At 46.0% G+C, this 17894-nt stretch overlaps 1 protein-coding gene across 9 annotated transcripts in view; it reads left to right on the plus strand.

The window, feature by feature from the left end:
* The window catches only part of ATP7B (ATPase copper transporting beta), an 84772-nt gene that overhangs the window by 35827 nt on the left and 31051 nt on the right, over positions 1-17894 (plus strand). For 4 of the 9 annotated variants that reach the window (XM_053564026.1, XM_053564024.1, XM_053564027.1 and 1 more), the window contains 3 exons: positions 6059-7296; positions 12334-12591; positions 15314-15477. In XM_053564026.1, coding sequence (XP_053420001.1) covers positions 6105-7296; positions 12334-12591; positions 15314-15477 — 1614 coding nt within the window. In that variant the 5' untranslated portion in view covers positions 6059-6104. Of the gene's footprint in view, positions 1-3750; positions 3773-6058; positions 7297-12333; positions 12592-15313; positions 15478-17894 lie in introns of those variants that run through there. The other 5 variants (XM_053564031.1, XM_053564032.1, XM_053564030.1 and 2 more) reach the window with 3 other exon arrangements.

Consider the following 17894-nt stretch of genomic DNA (forward strand, 5'->3'; position numbering starts at 1 on the left):
CCTTTATTGTTTTTGCTATCTATATTTTAAATTCCCTTTTTGTCATTTCCATTATTTCTTTATAGGTGGATTCCTCTGCGGTAGCTACCTCATTATCCCTTGTGGGATTTTCTCTGGTCTGTTTTTTCATTTTGCCAGAATTTTTCCGTTGGTTCTTCCTCGTGTGTGCTTTCTTCTTGTTCACTTCCTTCTACTTTTTCCTCTCACTTCCTCCTTCACTTTAAATTACCTGTCTCTGTGCTTAGGTGGTGAAGTGCCTTCTTTGCTTCTGACCTCCTTGTTGGCTCCCGGAGTCCCCTGCTGTCTCATTGTGCCACTGGAGTGATGTTTCTGGGCAGGACACCCCAGCCAGAGGTGGCTGGAATCCTCTCTTCCCCATCTCACTGCAAGTAGCTGCTAAGGAGATGACTCTAGTTTGCCATCTTGCTCCGCCTCCCCTTGAATACCTTTTTAGTTTTCCTTTTATTCCTGGTTCTTTGTTGGTTAAACAAGCATTTAATTAATACCATCTACACTCAAGTCACTATTCTATTTTTTTTTTTGGAGACAGAGTCTCACTCTGTTGCCCTTGGTAGAGTGCGGTAGCATCACAGCTCACAGCAACCTCCAGCTGTTGGACTTAGGTGACTGTCTTGCCTCAGCCTTCCAAGTAGCTGGACTACAGATGCCTGCCACAACACTCGGCTATTTTTTTGCAGTTTGGCCAGGGCTGGGTTTGAACCTGCCACCCTTGGTATATGGGGCTGGCACCCTTCTCACTAAGGTACAGGTGCCACCCAAGTCACTGTTCTGAATCTTGTTTGTGCTCATGTTTCTTTAATTTTTAAATTAATTACTTTTTGGAATTTGGTGATGCATGCGCATTGCACAGTAAGTTATAAGTGAAAATAACTCTGGCCTGTCTCTTGGCCACCTCATTGCCTCAGCTGCCTTGTCGTCCTCAAACTCTGACCAGTTCCTTATGCATTCTCTTGGAGGTAATCTCTACATACACAAGCATCCATTTGTATGCTATTCTCTTGCTTTACAGAGGTCATGCTACCGTACTGTAATGGACTTGTGGCCTTCTCAATGACCTGCACTCCATTGTATTCAGGCCCTGTATAATTCCCACCCATATTGATTGAGCTTAGCCATGTGAATGGCTTTAGCCAATGGGAATTAGCAAGTGTAATGCATGCAGAAGTGCCTGCATGTTGGGACTTGTTCCTTAGGAATGCTTGCTATTGTGACTTCCCCTCTTAGAATCCAGAAGCCCCCAGCTGTGAGATTCTTTCCCAATTAAATAAAACAGCTACATGGAAGACAGCTGAGGTCCTTTCCAACAGCCTTAGCTGAACTTCCAGCCAGCAGTGGGTATCAGCTTGGCAGCCATATGATGAATGAACCATCTTAAAAGTGAAACCTCCAGCCTCATCAAGCCCCCCAGAAGATGCTGTGTGTAGCAAGGACAAGGTTTCCTTGCCAAGCCCTGTCCAGACTGAAAAACTGTGAGCTATTGCTAATAAGTCACTGAATTTGGTGCCTCTGGCAGCGATAGATGACACATACCATATATGGTATATTTTGTCCCTTTTTTCATTGAATAATATATTAGCTGTCAGGCTATGTCAGTACTTACAGAGCTGCTTCATTCATTTTAGGAGCTGAATAGTATTCCATTCTATATGGCTGTACAATCACTTAGCTAGTCACTTATTGGTGGACATTTATGTTGTTTCTATTCTTACATAGCATTTAATATTTTTGTTGCATGCTTCATTTTCCATTCAAGCACATACATTTACTGGGTAAATTCTTAGAAGTAGAGTTACTGGGTCAAAGAGCATATAAATGTGTCATTTTAATAGGTATCACCAAATTGCCCTCTAAAGAGGTTACACTAGCGCTAGCAATGTAGGAAGACCATGCCTATGGTTCAGCTGCCTGCCTGGTGAGCACTATGCTACCGCGCAGTTGGAATGTTATATTACTCTTTAATATTTTCTCACCTATTTAAAAGTCATTTGCATTTCCTTTTGAGCTATCTTCTTTTTTCTGTTTGGGTTACTGGGCTTTTTCTTCTTTGAAGGAAGTTTCGACATATTCAAGAAATTAGATCTTACTGTAGCTGTGTGAAGTACATCATTTCCCTCCGCCTCCCAGTTTCTTACCTTTTCAAACTTGGTGGTTTGAGGAATATTTTTTCCTAATTGCAGATAGTTACATCAGTCTTTTATTTTATACCTGTTGTATTTTCTTGTTTTTGTTTTGTTTCTCATATTTAGTTTCCCCCTACTCTGAGTTTATTACAGATAGTCTCCTACGTTTTCTTCTAGTATTTTTATTAATTTCATCTTTTTACATCTAAGTCTTTGTTCTATCTGAAATGTCTTTTAGCCTACAGCTCCCTAATTTTTATTTTTCCAGTTAGGTTTCTGAAGTGGCCATCCCGTTGTCTGTTAATACTGTTATGCCATGTCGTGTTTAGCACAGACTGTCACGCTCCTTGTAATGCTGAGTCAGTGATGGAGCACATCCATGACCGTGGTCCCACGATAGTCTATGGCCTAGTGACGCAGCCTTCGTACTGTGGTAGCACAAAGCGTTACGCATGTGTTTGTGGTGATGCTGGTTTAAACTAACCTACTTCTTTGCTGGTCATAAAAGTCTAGCATGTACAATTATGTGCAGTACATAATATTAGACAATGATAATAAACGACCGTGTTACTCTATTTACTGTGCTTTAATCATTATTTTAGGGAGTACTCCTACTTATTAAGAGGAAAAGTTAACTATAGAACAGTTCAGGAAGTATTTCTACAGAAGCTTTGTTGTCACTTGTGTGTTATTGCCGCTGAAGACCCCCAGGTGGAATGAACTGTGGAGATGGTAATGTGGATGGTACTTTGTAGGCCTAGGCTACTGTGCATGTGTCTTAATTTTTAACAAAAATATTTTAAAAGTTAAAAAAATAAAAATAGGAAAACTTGTAGACTAGGGTTACACAAAGACAATATTTTTGGACAGCTGTAAAGTGTGTTTGTGTTTTAAGCTAAATGTTACTTTTTTTTTTCTTTTTGAGACAGAGCTTTAGGCTGTCACCCTGGGTAGAGTGCCGTGGTGTCACAGCTCACAGCAACCTCCGACTCCTGGGCTTAGGCGATTCTCTTGCCTCAGCCTCCCGAGTAGCTGGGACTACAGGCGCCCACTACAACGCCCGGCTATTTTTTGGTTGTAGTTGTCATTTTTGTTTGGCGGGCCCAGGCTGGATTCGAACCTGCCAGCTCTGGTGTGTGTGGCTGGCGCCTTAGCTGCTTGAGCTACAGGCGCCGAGCCTAAATGTTACATATTACAAAATTTTTTTAATTAAAAAAAAATGTAAATGAAATTAAAATATTTTTAAAGTAAAATAGTTACAGGAAGCTAAGGTTAATTTATTATTGAAGGGAGAAAATTTTTTTTTATTAATTTGGTGTGGTCTAAGTATCTGGCATTTATAAGTCTACAGTGGTGCTCAGTAACGTCCTTCACACTCACTCTTCACTCACTCAGCCAGAGTCACTTCCAGTCCTGGAAGCTCCATTCTTGATAAGTACCCTATATGGGTTTGCCACTTTTTATCTTTTATGCCATATTTTTACTGTACCTTTTCTGCGTTTAGACACACAAATGCTTACCGTTGTGTTTCTATTTGCCTGCAGTGTTCGGTATGGTAACGTGCTCTGTAGCGTGTGGCCTGGGAGCGACAGGCTGTCTCCTGCAGCCCAGCTGTGTAGAGGCTGTGCCTTGTAGGTTTGTGTGAGTCCACCCTGCGGTGTTCACCTGGTGACGAAATCGCCTCATGACTCCTTTCCCAGGCTGTGGTTGTGCCCGTCCCGCCTCAGCACCAGTGAAGGGGATGTATCACTGGGTTTATCAAATTCAATAAACACTTGAATTGCTTTCTCCAACATCACTTAATTATTCTCTTTTTCTCTGCTGTCTTAGGAAACACTACGGTGATTAAAAAAAAAAATTCTTGTAATTATTAATCTCCAACTAGCTTATTGTTCCCTTTGTGGATAATAAATCAACATTTACAGTCTCCATGTTAAAAGTTACTTAGACCTTCATCTTGTTAAGCTGCTCATAAGCCATAGTTGGAAAGACCTGCATTTTATGTGCAGGGATGTGGAGATGATGCAGCCTGTTGACGGGGATTCATCGGAGGATGCCGAGGGTGGTACACAGGAGAGAGAAACATGATTTTTATAATGATACTCAAGAGCCCGTTTCTAAATTTTCGAAGCACACTTAACTAATAATTGGTATAAAAAATACATCTAATTGAGAGAGTAGAAGATTGTGAGCCTGTGAAAAGAACATTTGTCTTTTTTTTTTTTTTTTCTTTGAGACAGAGTCTCAAGCTGTTGCCCTGGGTAGAGTTTTTTATAATGATACTCAAGAGCCCGTTTCTAAATTTTCGAAGCACACTTAACTAATAATTGGTATAAAAAATACATCTAATTGAGAGAGTAGAAGATTGTGAGCCTGTGAAAAGAACATTTGTCTTTTTTTTTTTTTTTTCTTTGAGACAGAGTCTCAAGCTGTTGCCCTGGGTAGAGTGCCGTGGCATCATAGCTCAACCTCAAACTGTGGCATCAACCTCAAACTCTTGGGCTCAAGTGATTCTCTTGCCTCAGCCTCCCAAGTAGCTGGGACTACAGGCGCCTGCCACAACGCCCAGCTATTTTTTGGTTGTAGTTGTCATTGTGGTTTGGCAGGCCCAGGTTAGATTCAAACCCACCAGTTCCTGTGTATGTGGCTGGCACCCTAGCCACTGAGCTACAGCTGCCAAGCCAGGAACATTTTGTCTTGTTAATAGAATGGTTGTGGCCACATCATCATGTATAGAAGTCAGGAAATGACTCTTGTACTGTAGTGCATTAAGAAATATGTCCATTTGGCTCCTCACTCATAGCTCAGTGGTTAGGGTACTGGCCACATACACTGGGGCTGGTGAATTCAACCCTGCCGGGGCCTCCTAAACAACAATGACAACTGTAACAACTGAAAAAATAGCCGGGCATTGTGGCGGGCGCCTGTAGTCCCAGCTACTTGGGAGACTGAGGCAAGAGAATCACTTAAACCCAAAAGTTTGAGCTTGCTGTGAGCTGTGACACCACAGCACTTTACCGTGGGTGACATAGTGAAACTGTCTCCGAAAAAAAAAAGGAATATGGCCATTTAATTTAATTTGGTGACGTACTTAAAATTTAGGTAATGACTATAACTCCTATGAAGACCCAGGAGGTCAGTGAAGTTCCTTGTTCAACTTAACTTTCTGTTCTTCCAGTATTTCCCCTCCCGCCCCTCTTGGCCCAGAGAGCAGTTCTTTTCACAGGCCTGTGGCCCACCTGTGGATTCTGACCCGAGGGGCCTGGGAAACTGCACTGGGAGCCTGCACCCAAAGAGTGTTAATCACATTTAATTTCTGCTAAGAGAGTCAGGTCCCACCCGTCACCCCCCCGCCCCCAGAGCAGTGGTTCTCAACCTTCCTAATGCCCTGACCCTTTAATACAGTTCCTGTGGGTCGAGACCCACAGGTTGAGAACCGCTGCCCTCGAGGGAGATATGGAAGTGTGGTATTGTTTATTTCGGGGTTTGCAATTCAGCAGGACCCCCAGAGTTTGAGCTGAAAAGACTTAAGTTTTGCAGGGAGGTTTCAGGAATCAGCCAGAGTTGGGAGCTCTCTTGTAACACCCGTGCTTTCCCATTTCGGGCTGCAGTGCTGTGTTCTGTGCATAAAGCTGCACTGTGCCTTCCTTCTCTCCTTCAGATCCTCCACGCCTGCTGGGCGAGAAAGACATTTCATTAAGGAGGGCAGAATCACAGTGTCAGAGCTCACGGGAGCCCATGGGAGTTAAAGACATGATGTCTTTAACTTTCTACCTCAGTATTTTATGTTCTCGTACCCTTGGGATGTTTTGACACAAGTAGCTTTGTTTTTGTATTATCTCAGTATCAGGAAAACTGAAATATTGTAGAAAATATTTAGTTTTAAGGGTAAAAAATGCTATGTCTTTTCCTTTTAGATCTCATCTAAACTTTCTTTGCCTACTTGTGGCCTGGGAACCAGCAATGAAGCAGAGTTTTGCCTTCGACAATGTTGGCTTCGAAGGCAGTCCGGATGGTCTGTGCCCTTCCCCTCAGGTGGCCACGAACCTGATCAGGATTTGGGGTATGACCTGCCAGTCATGTGTCCAGTCCATCGAGGGCATGATCTCCGGTTTGAAAGGCATCGTGAGCATTGAGGTTTCCCTGGAGCAAGGCAGCGCCACTGTGAAACATGTGCCATCAGTCATCAGCCTGCAGCAGGTTTGCCATCAAATTGGGGACATGGGTTTTGAAGCCAGCGTCACACCCGGAAAGGCTGCTTCCTGGCCCTCCAGGTCCTGGCCCTCCCAGGAGGCTGTGGTGAGGCTCCGTGTGAAGGGCATGACCTGCCAGTCCTGTGTCAGCACCATTGAAGGCAAGGTCCGGAAACTGCAAGGAGTAGTGAGGGCCAGAGTCTCCCTTAGCAACCAGGAGGCCATCATCACATACCAGCCTTATCTCATTCAGCCAGAAGACCTCAGGGATCATGTAAATGACATGGGATTTGAAGCTGCCATCAAGAACAAAGTGACGCCCTTAAGCCTGGGACCAATTGATATTAGGCAGTTACAGAGCACTAACCCAAAGATGCCGTCAGCTTTTGCTAACCAGAATTCCAGTAATTCTGAGACCCGGGGCAACCAAGGGAGCCATGTGGTCACCCTCCAACTGGGAATACAGGGAATGCACTGTAAGTCTTGCGTCTTGAATATTGAAGGAAATATAGGCCAACTCCCAGGGGTTCAAAATATTCAAGTGTCCTTGGAGGACAGAACTGCCCGAGTACAGTACCATCCTTCTCGTACTAGCCCCATGTCTTTGCGGAGGGCCATTGAGGCGCTTCCACCCGGGAACTTTAAAGTTTCTCTTCCTGATGGAGCAGAGGGCAGTGGAACAGGTCTCGGGTCATCCAATTGCCACAACCCTGGCTCCCCGCAGAGAGACCAGGGGCAGGGCAGTTGCAGTCCCACAGTGCTGACCATTGCAGGCATGAGCTGTGCATCCTGTGCCCAGGCCATCGAAGGCGCCATCTCCCGGCGGGAAGGGGTGCAGCAGGTGTCAGTCTCTTTGGCTGAAGGGACTGGAGCGGTTCTTCACGATCCCTCTGTAATTAGCTCAGAAGACCTCAGAGTTGCTGTGGAAGACATGGGGTTTGTGGCCTCGGTCGCTCCTGCAGGTACGTAGCTGGTCTGTGTGTGCAGCGTGTCCTGGGGTGTCTCCTCTGTTTGGTTCCTGGATGGTGGAGAGGTGAGCCTGCTCCGTGCTGCACGTAGCCACACTTTAACAAGTTCCTGCAGCCGCTCCTCACGTGTTACAGTCATCAGGGCAGAGGAAGTACAATTTCTTTTTTTTTGTAGAGACAGAGTCTCACTGTACCACCCTCGGGTAGAGTGCCGTGGCCTCACACGGCTCACAGCAACCTCTAACTCTTGGGCTTACGCGATTCTCTTGCCTCAGCCTCCCGAGCAGCTGGGACTACAGGTGCCTGCCACAACACCCGGCTATTTTTCTGTTGCAGTTTGGCCCGGGCTGGGTCCAAACCCACCACCCTCGGCATATGGGGCCGGCGCCCTACTCACTGAGCCACAGGCGCCGCCCGGAAGTACAATTTCTAATGTTTAGATTTTGCCTCAAATGTAGTTGGGACTTTGTAATAGTCCATCCCTGTTGCTTATAACAGAATACCTGAAACAGGGTGATTTATAAAGAAACGGAAGCAGTTTCTGATGGTTAAGGAGAAATCTAAGGTTGAGGGGTGGCATCTGGTGAGAGCTTTCTTGTGGGTGGGGACTCGCAGGCCATCATGTGGCCAGGGTGGGGGCTGAGTGTGCTAAGATGCCTGCTCAGGTCTCTCTTCCTCTGGTAAAGCCACCAGTTCCCCTGCCAGGAAAACTCATTAATCTGTTAACCCACGAATGGATGGATCGGTTCACCAGGGCTGGGCCCTAATGATCCAGTCCCCTCTTAAAGGCCTTACCCTTCATTATTGCCACATTGGAAATTGTGTTTCCAATACATGAAATCTGCGGGACACATCCAAACCATAGCAGACTTAAATGCCAGAAACTCCTTGAGTTGGGGCTTCTTTCTGGAGAGATTTTTTTTTTTTTGTAGAGACAGAGTCTCACTGTACCGCCCTCGGGTAGAGTGCCATGAGGTCACCCGGCTCACAGCAACCTCTAACTCTTGGGCTTACGCGATTCTCTTGCCTCAGCCTCCCAAGCAGCTGGGACTACAGGCGCCCGCCACAACACCCAGCTATTTTTTTTTTGTTGTTGCAGTTTGGCCGGGGCTGGGTTTGAACCTGCCACCCTCAGCATATGGGCCGGCGCCCTACTCATTGAGCTACAGGCACCGCCTTTCTGGAGAGATTTTAACTCTGCATTCTGAGATAGAGCACTCAGAAACTGACCGAAGGAACTATTAACCAACTCCAGAGATTGCTTTGGTAGACAAAACAGAACAATAAAAACAGCAGAACTTTAGTTGCGTTAGAAGTGGGATTTAAGAGAAGAGGATGACAGTGACTTCCTTTGTCCCCTTTGATAGCTGTGAGGCAAGGGAGCCCCTAAAGGTCTAACAAAAGTTAGAGTATGTTTCAGAGGCTCAGTCTGGTGTCAGGCAGTGTGAACAGAGGCAGTGAGGCTGCATGGGAGGCCAGGCAAGGACTGAGTGGGTCTGGAGAGCAGGATGTGGATCTGAAAGACACAAGGAGGTCAGCTCCGTAGAGCTTGGGGGCCAACCAGGGGCTGTGATGAGGGTGACTGTGGGAGGGAAGCAGGGCCTGGTGGGCCACTAGCTGATGTGCTGGGGGACCATGGGATAGAAGGGTCTTGAGTTTCAGGGGAGAGTATGGGGGCCCTGGGAGATGACAGAGGCCCGGGAAGAGTAAGTATAGGACGGGAAAGAAGCAGAGGGCGGAAGGGGACACAGGGGATGGCGGTTTCCAGGCAACACGGATGTGACACTGGAGCACAGGAACTCAGGATTGAACCACGTCTTTCAGGGTGAACTAGGGGAGGCCAGTAGAAGCCTTGGCAGCTGCATCAGGAACCCAGGAAGGTGGGAGCCCAGCCTGCCTTGTGGGGAGGGGCTAGGGGCTACCAGTAGCTTAGGCCAGAAGTACTGGAGAGGGTGATAGGTGGGTGAGGATAGAGAAAGGTGCAGATAAGGAGGGAAAGGCACAGGTTGTATTAGAGGGGCAACTCCTGTGCTCGAGCCGTCCTCTCGCCTCAGGCTCCCAAATAGCTGGGACTACAGGCATGCACCAATATGCCACTAGGCTAGTTCTTTTCGATTTTTAGTAGAGACAGAGTCCCACTCTTACTCAGAGAGGTCTTGAACTCCTGAACTGAAGCAATCCACCCTCCTCGGGCTCCCAGAGTGTTAGAATTACAGGCGTAAGCCACCATACCTGGCCCGTGGGTAGTGTGTTTTAACTGTTTGGGTCCCAGGCACAGGGCCTGTATGTGCACACCACTGTAGGCCAGACTCATGCTGCTGGCTGCTTCTGCTGTCGGCTGAGCGTGGTGCCATAGGGACTAGCCGGCCTAGCACCAGGAAGAGCTGCCTTCAGCATCATGGACCAGTCGCAGTCGCTCCACACTCAGCCAAGTGGACTTTGGTTTCCCACACCCTGTTCCCGTGGCCACTGAGATAAGGCTTGTGTCCTTGAAAAGTTCCCTCTATCGTGATTCTCCCTGCTCCGCCTCTGCACACGTGGTGCACACAGCAGGGCAGGGGCAGCCTAGCCACAGTGTGTATTTTGTCTTTCGTACCACATTTCAGGAAGGAATTTTTAAAAGACAAAAATAAATAAGGAAAACACAATAGAACAGTAAATCCCATACTCAAAGGTAAGAAATATATAGTATTAAGTCAACATCTGCTGTGTTTGTGTGATGTTTGAAGCCTTTCCAGAGGGCAGTCTGGTTATTGGAAGTAAAAAGAAATTAGCACCCAACTACATATTCCAGAATAATCGTGTTTGATTAGGTAAACCTAGAAAGAAAAGAACAGTGATTTTTTTTTTTAATTGGGAAGAATTATGAGAATTATATTTAGTCCAAGAAGTATTTAGAGTGTCAGACTTAGCAAATAAAAATATTGGATACCTAGTTAAATTTGAATTTCAGATAAACAGTGAATACTTTTTTAATGTAAGTACGTCATAAGATATTTATGGTATACTTAGGCTAAAAAATTATTTGTCGTTTATCTGAAATTCAAATTTAACTGAGTGTCCTGCATTATATGTGGCAACGGCAACTTTAATTTAGAATAAACCATTAGTGTGCCAATGACTGTCTTTTATAACCACTTAAATGCTAAACTCATATTTGTATTTGATCAGTCCTTGATTGATTAGGAGGCCCCTGAAGACAGTCTTCAAACCAGCATGATTTGTTTCTCCTAAGACTCTCTAGTACCCAGGACGGAGTAGGTATTTGTGAAGGCAGTGAGAGAGGAAGCTGTGGGCTGTGACAGGTGGAGTGGCAGGTGGCTCAGTGGAGGCATTTAATACAGGCACTGAGTAACAAAGGTCTCAGAGTTGAAAACCCCAGAAAGCCAACTCCTGGAGGGCTGGAGGGTCTGAGAGACCAAGGGGAGTTACTGGGGCCCTGGGGCTGAGGTTACTTGGTGGTAACTGGGACCACTGGAACCCTAGAAGGGAAAGGCGACAGGAGGAACTGGGACCCTCGTAGAGGCAGAAACACTTTGTTTTTTTCCCCTGTTCCATTTGTTACCTCCCGTGGGCCAGTGTAATCAGAAACAAGTTGGCAAGGAAGCCTGGGAAGAGTGGTTTGCAGGGTCAGGCCCCTCTCCCACCGCCTCCACCCTGTGATTGAAGGGAGGGGAACAGCTTACAAGACGGGCAAGGACAGGCATTGAAATTCACCCCACTGAAAATACATTTAGACCTGGTCTTTGCCTAGAAGGCAGCTCTGGGTTTGCTTACTTGTTTGTGTGGTAAATGTTTTTTTGAGTGAATGGGTGAATGAATATTACTGTTGCGTCCCACCCTGGTAAATAGGTGTCACTTCAGAGGCACCGTTCCCTCAGTCCAGAACATGCTGAGGGCCCAGATGCCACGTGAATCACCTCACACTCTGCACAGGAAATAATTGACATGCATTGTAGACTTTAATGTGGGAGTTTAAAACAATGGAGTTTTTAGAAGCAAACATCTTGGATAGTTTCAGACTCATTGTTGAGTAGACACATCTATTAATAAGGCACAAAACATACTTTTTTTTTTTTTGAGACAGAGTCTCAAGCTTTCCCCCTGGGTAGGGTGCTGTGGTGTTATAGCTCACAGCAACCTCAAACTCTCGGGGTTAAGCGATTCTCTTGCCTCAGCCTCCCAAGTAGCTGGGACTACAGGTGCCTGCCACAACGCCCAGCCATTTTTTGTTGTAGTTGTCAGTGTTGTTTGACAGGCCCAGGCTGGATTTGAACCTGCCAGCTCCGGTGTATGTGGCTGGTGCTCTAGGTGCTTGAGCCACAGGCACCAAGCCACAAAAAAAATACTATTAAATATGGATAATTTGGACTTCATTAAGGACTTCTTTTATCAAAAGATACTAAAAGTATAACTGGGAGGAGATATTAGCAACTCATGCAACTGACAAAAGATGCACACCTAGATACATATACACCTTGTACAAACAATGAGAAAAAGGCGGACCCATCAGTCAAGGTGATTCTCATGGAAAGGGAGCCAGACGTCTGTTAGCCAGAATGAGGGAGCGGGTAGACGGACAGACCCTGGAGATGAGGGGCCTGGCTGAGAGGCTGGCTTCATTACTTACTGCCCGAGGGATCTGAGATAAATTAATTTCTTATAACTCATTTCTTCATCTGTAAAATGAAGATAATAGTACTTGCCACATGGGGCTATTTTAGTGATTAAAGGAAGGCACATGTAATGTACTTAGCAGACCACTTGCTGAATTATTATCATTATTATTGATGTTATCATCTAATTAGAACATTTGCGTAATCAGAATGATTCTTCTTGAAGTTTTGGCATGTTTTCACATGTCTGATTGTGGGCCTGCCTCTGGTTGTGGGGAGGGAGAGGCAGAGATGGAAACACCACTTAGCCTCTCCAGGAGCTTTAATCTGAGAATTATCAGGTGTGAACCTCTTGTTCTGAAAAATAAATTAGTACTTGTGCTTCTAATTTGAATTATTTTGACATTTATCCTAGGAAACTATTCTTTCAACCCTGCTGGAAACCTCAGTGGTAGCAATTCCATGGTGCAAACTACGGGCGTCCCACCTGCGTCTGTGCAGGAAGTGGCTCCCCATGCTGGGGAGCTTTCTCAAAGCCACGGGCCCAGTCACTTGCCAAAGGCCCTTCAAGCCACCAGAACTGTCGGGCCGCAGAAATGTTTTTTACAAATCAAAGGCATGACCTGTGCATCCTGTGTGTCTAACATAGAAAGGAATCTGCAGAAAGAAGCTGGTAAGAGCCCTGCGCCCATGCTGAACTTGGGAACGCTATCTGTAGACATTGTGTTCTCCTTTCAGAATCCTCAACTGTATTTGTCAGTAGCTCTGATAACCTAGTGGCCAGTTCATTATGTGATCGTGTTAAAGTTTGTCTGATGTTCTTGTACAATTAACATTCTTTTCTTTAAGAAGCACTTAGTTTGAGATAGAATATATCTCTGAGTGAGTTAGCCGTGGAAAATACAGTTTAAAGATAGATCAAGGTACATTCTACAGATAGACTTCTCAATTAGCTTGTCCTAATTTTATTTTCTATTTTCTCCCTCCCATCCCATTAACCAGTTACTATAAATCACTAACTAGCCTGTATTTTGTGTAGAAGTTCCAATTTCAAATATTCTGTCCTGTTGTCCCTATAAACCATAGAATGTTGTGGAAATGCCAAAGTTGTGTCCTCCACACTACATTCCCAATGTTTTTAAACCCGAAAGTACAACAGAAATCCTGTGCCACTTTTTTGTTTGGAATATTTCTTTTCTTTCTTTCTTTTTTTTTTTTTTTGAGGCAGAGACTCAAGCTATTGCCTTTGGTAGAGCACTGTGGCGTCACAGCTCACAGCAACCTCAAACTCTTGGGCTCAAGCGATTCTCTTGCCTCAGCCTCCCAATAGCTGGGACTACAGGTGCCTGCCACAACGCCTGGCTATTTTTTGTTGCAGTTGTCATTGTTATTTAGTTGGCCTGGACTGGGCTCAAACCCACCAGCCTCAGTGTATGTGGCTAGTGCTGTAACCACTGTGCTATGGGTGCTGAGCCTGGAGTATTTCTTTCTTTCTTTTTTTTTTTTTTATTAAATCATAGCTATGTACATTAATGCAATCATGGGGCACCATGCACTGGTTTTTTTTTTTTTTTTTTTGTGGTTTTTGGCCAGGGCTGGGTTTGAACCCGCCACCTCCGGCATATGGGACCAGCGCCCTACTCCTTCAGCCACAGGTGCCACCCAACCATACACTGGTTTTATATACAATTTGAAATATTTTCATCGCACTGGTTAACATAGCCTTCCTGGCATTTTCTTAGTTATTGTGTTAAGACATTTATATTCTATATTTAGTAAGTTTCAATGTACCCTTGTAAGATGCACCATAGGTGTGGTCTCATCAATTGTCCTCTTAACTGTGACTCTACCTTGTTTCCGGAGTCACTTTCCTTCCTCATCCCAGTGGTTCCATGTATCTTTCTGCTGGGACTCTCTGCTGTTTAGAATCAACCCTAAATTTGAGTGATACAGTTTTCTAGCCTCTTGTTTACCATCCTTTTCATGCAAGGGAGTCCACCTGTGGCCTGCAGCTGGCTGTGAATGCTCATGGAAGAGCAAACATGGAAGCTGATGAGCAAAGAAGGTCTGTGCGTGATTTTCATGGTCTCTGTCACCACAGATAACCATTTAGAGCCAGCTGCGGGCCATGGTTGCACTCTTCCTGCAAGGTTATGGCTTCCTGGAGCTCCAGGATGACTGTTCTCATATTGAGGTGTCACTAGGAGTTAGTGCCTTTCTCACTCCAGGGCTTGCTACTCATAAAGGTAACCGTTAGTCCCCTGGTGCCTGTGTTTCTGTTCCTAACTTGGATCACCCATTTTTATCTCTTATGGCATGCTTTCCAAAGCACATCATTCCTTTCATTTATTTGAATGACGTTTCTCCCCACCCTCTATCCCCATCCAAACTAACACAATAGTATTAGCAAGATAGTTTGAACGTTCTTTTTCACTCCTGAAAGTTATTAGAAATGGAAAAAGTGTAGGAAAAACCACCTTTGAAAATTCTTAATTATTCTCCTTGTATGAAGGTATCTAGAGAAAAAAGTATATCCTTTCTGTAAGACTAGTTGAAAGCTTCATGAGTGTCTTTTTTTTGAGACAGTCTTGCTCTGTCACGCTAGTTAGAGTGCTGTGGTGTCATCATAGCTCATTGCAACCTCAAACTCTTGCTGATTAGGCTCAAGTGATCCTCTTGCCTCAGCCTCCTGAGTAGCTGGGACTATAGGCACCTGCCACAATGCCTGGCTAGTTTTTCTATTTTTAGAAGAGATAGGGTCTCACTCTTGCTCAGCCTGGTGTTGAACTTGGGAGCTCAAGCCTTGCAGAGTTCTGGGGTGACAGGTGTGAGCTACTACACACCTGGGTGTCTTCTAAGCCTGACTCAGAGCTTTTGTCACAGGCTGGAGCATGGGCATCACCTGGGCTGGGTAGACATGCAGAATCTGGGACCTCATCTCAGACCAACTGAGTCAGAAGCTGTTTTGACAAGGTCCTTGGGTATTCAGATGCCCCTTATAGTTTGAGGAGCATTATTCTAGAATAGTGTTTCTCAAGCTTTTCTGTGTAGGTAGTCCCTGACTTACAAACATCTGACTTATATACAACTTGCACTTAGAGATGGGGAGTGTTTTAGGTAGTAAGTAAATGTGCCTGTTCCAACTTACGTATAAGCCTACAGAACCTATTTTGTTCATGATCTGGGGACTGCCTGTACATTAGAATCAATGGCACCTATACTGAGAGATTCTCACCACAACTGTTAAAAGCCCCTCAAGCAATCCTAATGTGCAGCCAAGTTTGGGAGCCACCGTCTAGAGGTTTCTGGGAAGACATTTGTCTTTATTAGGTTATGTTGGCCATGTCATCCAGAGGCCTTCCCAGAGTGCTATACCCGTGACCTGGTGGTTTCAGGTGTTCTCTCCGTGTTGGTTGCCTTGATGGCGGGAAAGGCAGAGGTCAAGTATAATCCAGAAGTCATCCAGCCGCCCCGGATAGCTCAGCTCATCACAGACCTGGGCTTTGAGGCTGCGGTCATGGAGGACTACGCAGGCTGCAGTGGCGACATCGAGCTGATTGTAAGTATCATGGCCACGTCAGGGGGCTGCAGGCTTCTGACAAGTCATAGGTGAGTTTCTGGCAGCGATCATCTTTGTGATTTATTAGTTTCCCTCACATGAGATCTGTCCTGTTTGTTGTTGCTGGGTTTTTGGTTTGTTTTGTTTTCCTTTGAAGCCAGCAACTCATTCATTTTGTGCAGGGAGGTCATTTATGTCAGCAGTCACAGGAGAGACTGTACCAAGAGTATCCAGAGTGTCAGGAAAAAGTGTTGGTGATGTGCAGGAATACAGGAGAAGGAGGAATTAAAAGCAGCGGGCTGTCCCGAATTGGATGGTTTGAAGGAGGTTGAATATAAACAGTCCTTCAAGCCTAAAGAGGAGCTAGCGTGCCTATAGATATCTTGAGGCAGAAGAGGTGAGGCTTCATGGTAGAAGTGCCCTCCAACATGGAGAAGGCCTGTACCCAGGCACACGCAGTCTTAGGGGAGCACCCAAGGTGGTTGTGGTTCCCAGGATGGGTGGAGAAACGTTGTTTCCCATTGTCTGATGTTACCAGCTGCACATATCAAGAAATCATTGAAAACAACATGTGTGTGTGGTGTCTAGAACATGCTATGTGTGAAAGCACTTCTGTACACAGTTCCCTGTGTAAACAAAGGAAATCTTAGAAGAACCCGCAGAGAACTGAGTAATGCTGCTTCACCGAGGGAAGAGGGGTTTCTACCCTTTAGTGCAGTGGTTCTCAACCTGTGGGTTGCGACCTACGGGAACTGTGTTAACCTGTGGGCCTGGCATTAGGAAGGTTGAGAACCACTGCCTTAGTGCATCTGGTCATTAAGAATTTTCTACAATCAGTGCTGAGTGAATGGTTGAGGAAAGCATTGAGGACACAGTAGCATGTGAGTTCTCGGTGAGCATTCTCTGCCAAGTAGCTCCTTTGCTCTCGGGCAGAACTTCCTGGGTGTGGAGGGTACAGCTGCATCAGCCAGTGAGAGGCGCAGGGGCTCACTGCAAACCTCCCGTTCCACACCAGACATCTCAGAGTACTGCGTGGAAGCAAGGGGTATTACTGGAAAAGGTGAAAACTTTTTTTCAACAGTTTTTTATTGCAGTTTCTTTTTAAAAAACTACTTTTTAATAACTTCTTGAATAACTTTTATCAATAGTTCTTTTGTTATCACATGGTCACAGGCATTTTAGTATTCTAGGAAATGCTGAGTACTGCTACTCAGAAGAGTGACTTGCCCAATTTCCTGGTATGTGCCCCAGGGCTGGCACGCCACCCTTCAGGCTCCTTTTCTCATGTCAGGATGCACAGCATGATGTGGCTGCAGTGGCATAGGCTCCAGCCTCGGTGGCATAGGTTCCAGTGGGGTTTGAGTTCTGGCCCTGCCCGTCGCTGCGTGGCTGCCTCACGGCAGGGTTACTTCTTGGCTTGGTCTGTGAAGGCTCCCTCCAGCAGCAGACTGGAGATGCTCAGCTCTGCCCCTTCCTGGTTGTGTAACTAGATGAGTTCCTAAAACTACAGTTTTGAGACCTACCTGTGGGGTTGGTGTGAGCAGCACAGTGACAGGGACAGTACTAGGCACATTCGAAGTATGTTGTTATTGCTGGAAAAGTCAAAGGGGAGCTTAGAGGTGCCGGCAGGTGCACTCCCAAGTTTGCCTGCTGGGCCTCACCTTCTCCTTGGTCTCATGCCAAGTTGACTGAGCTTTGATTACAGATGATCAGCCCTCTTCTTCCTCCCTAATTCCAGATGGGACTCTCTCATCTCTTCCAGCATTTATTCTGGGATCACTGATGCAGACTTCACAGGGCAGCTCCAATGCTTCTCACCCCTTGGTGACTTTGGTGACTTTGCATTGAGTCTTGGCTTGGCAACAGTTTTCAGCTGGCTGCTCAAGGGCCTTCAGGCCAAGGACCCAGCCATACTACAGCCTTCCCACTCTTCCTTGCCATCCTGTGCCAGCCAACCTGGCTGTTGATGGTCTCTTGGTGGTTGCCTGAGTGCTCTGCCTTTTGTGTTTTCCAAGCTTCCGCGTCCCTGGGTACCCTTACCTTTGCCTGGAAGCACCCTGTCCACACTTTGGAGCCACCCCTGACCTACCTTCTCCCTCAGTTCCTTCCTAAGTCCTTTCCTCCTGTAGATAATACGGTATTGACATTGCCACCCATGGACCCAGCAGAGCACTGCATAGGAAGGGTCCCAGTAGCAGCTGCAAACCACATGCGCGTGACGCTCAGGATTACAGAGAGGATTCCAGGAGCTCAGAGGGTTTTGCAGAGGTGCACATTCTTACCCATTGGAGGCAGTCGCTATCCCAGTCAGATGCCTGAGACAGAGTGGAGCATGGCTTGTGAAGGCTCCTCATTGGAGGCATTTGCTATCCCAGTCAGATGCCTGAGACAGAGTGGAGCGTGGCTTGTGAAGGCTC

The sequence above is a fragment of the Nycticebus coucang genome, chromosome 15 (assembly GCF_027406575.1).
Source record: "Nycticebus coucang isolate mNycCou1 chromosome 15, mNycCou1.pri, whole genome shotgun sequence".
NCBI classification, from domain to species: domain Eukaryota; kingdom Metazoa; phylum Chordata; class Mammalia; order Primates; family Lorisidae; genus Nycticebus; species Nycticebus coucang.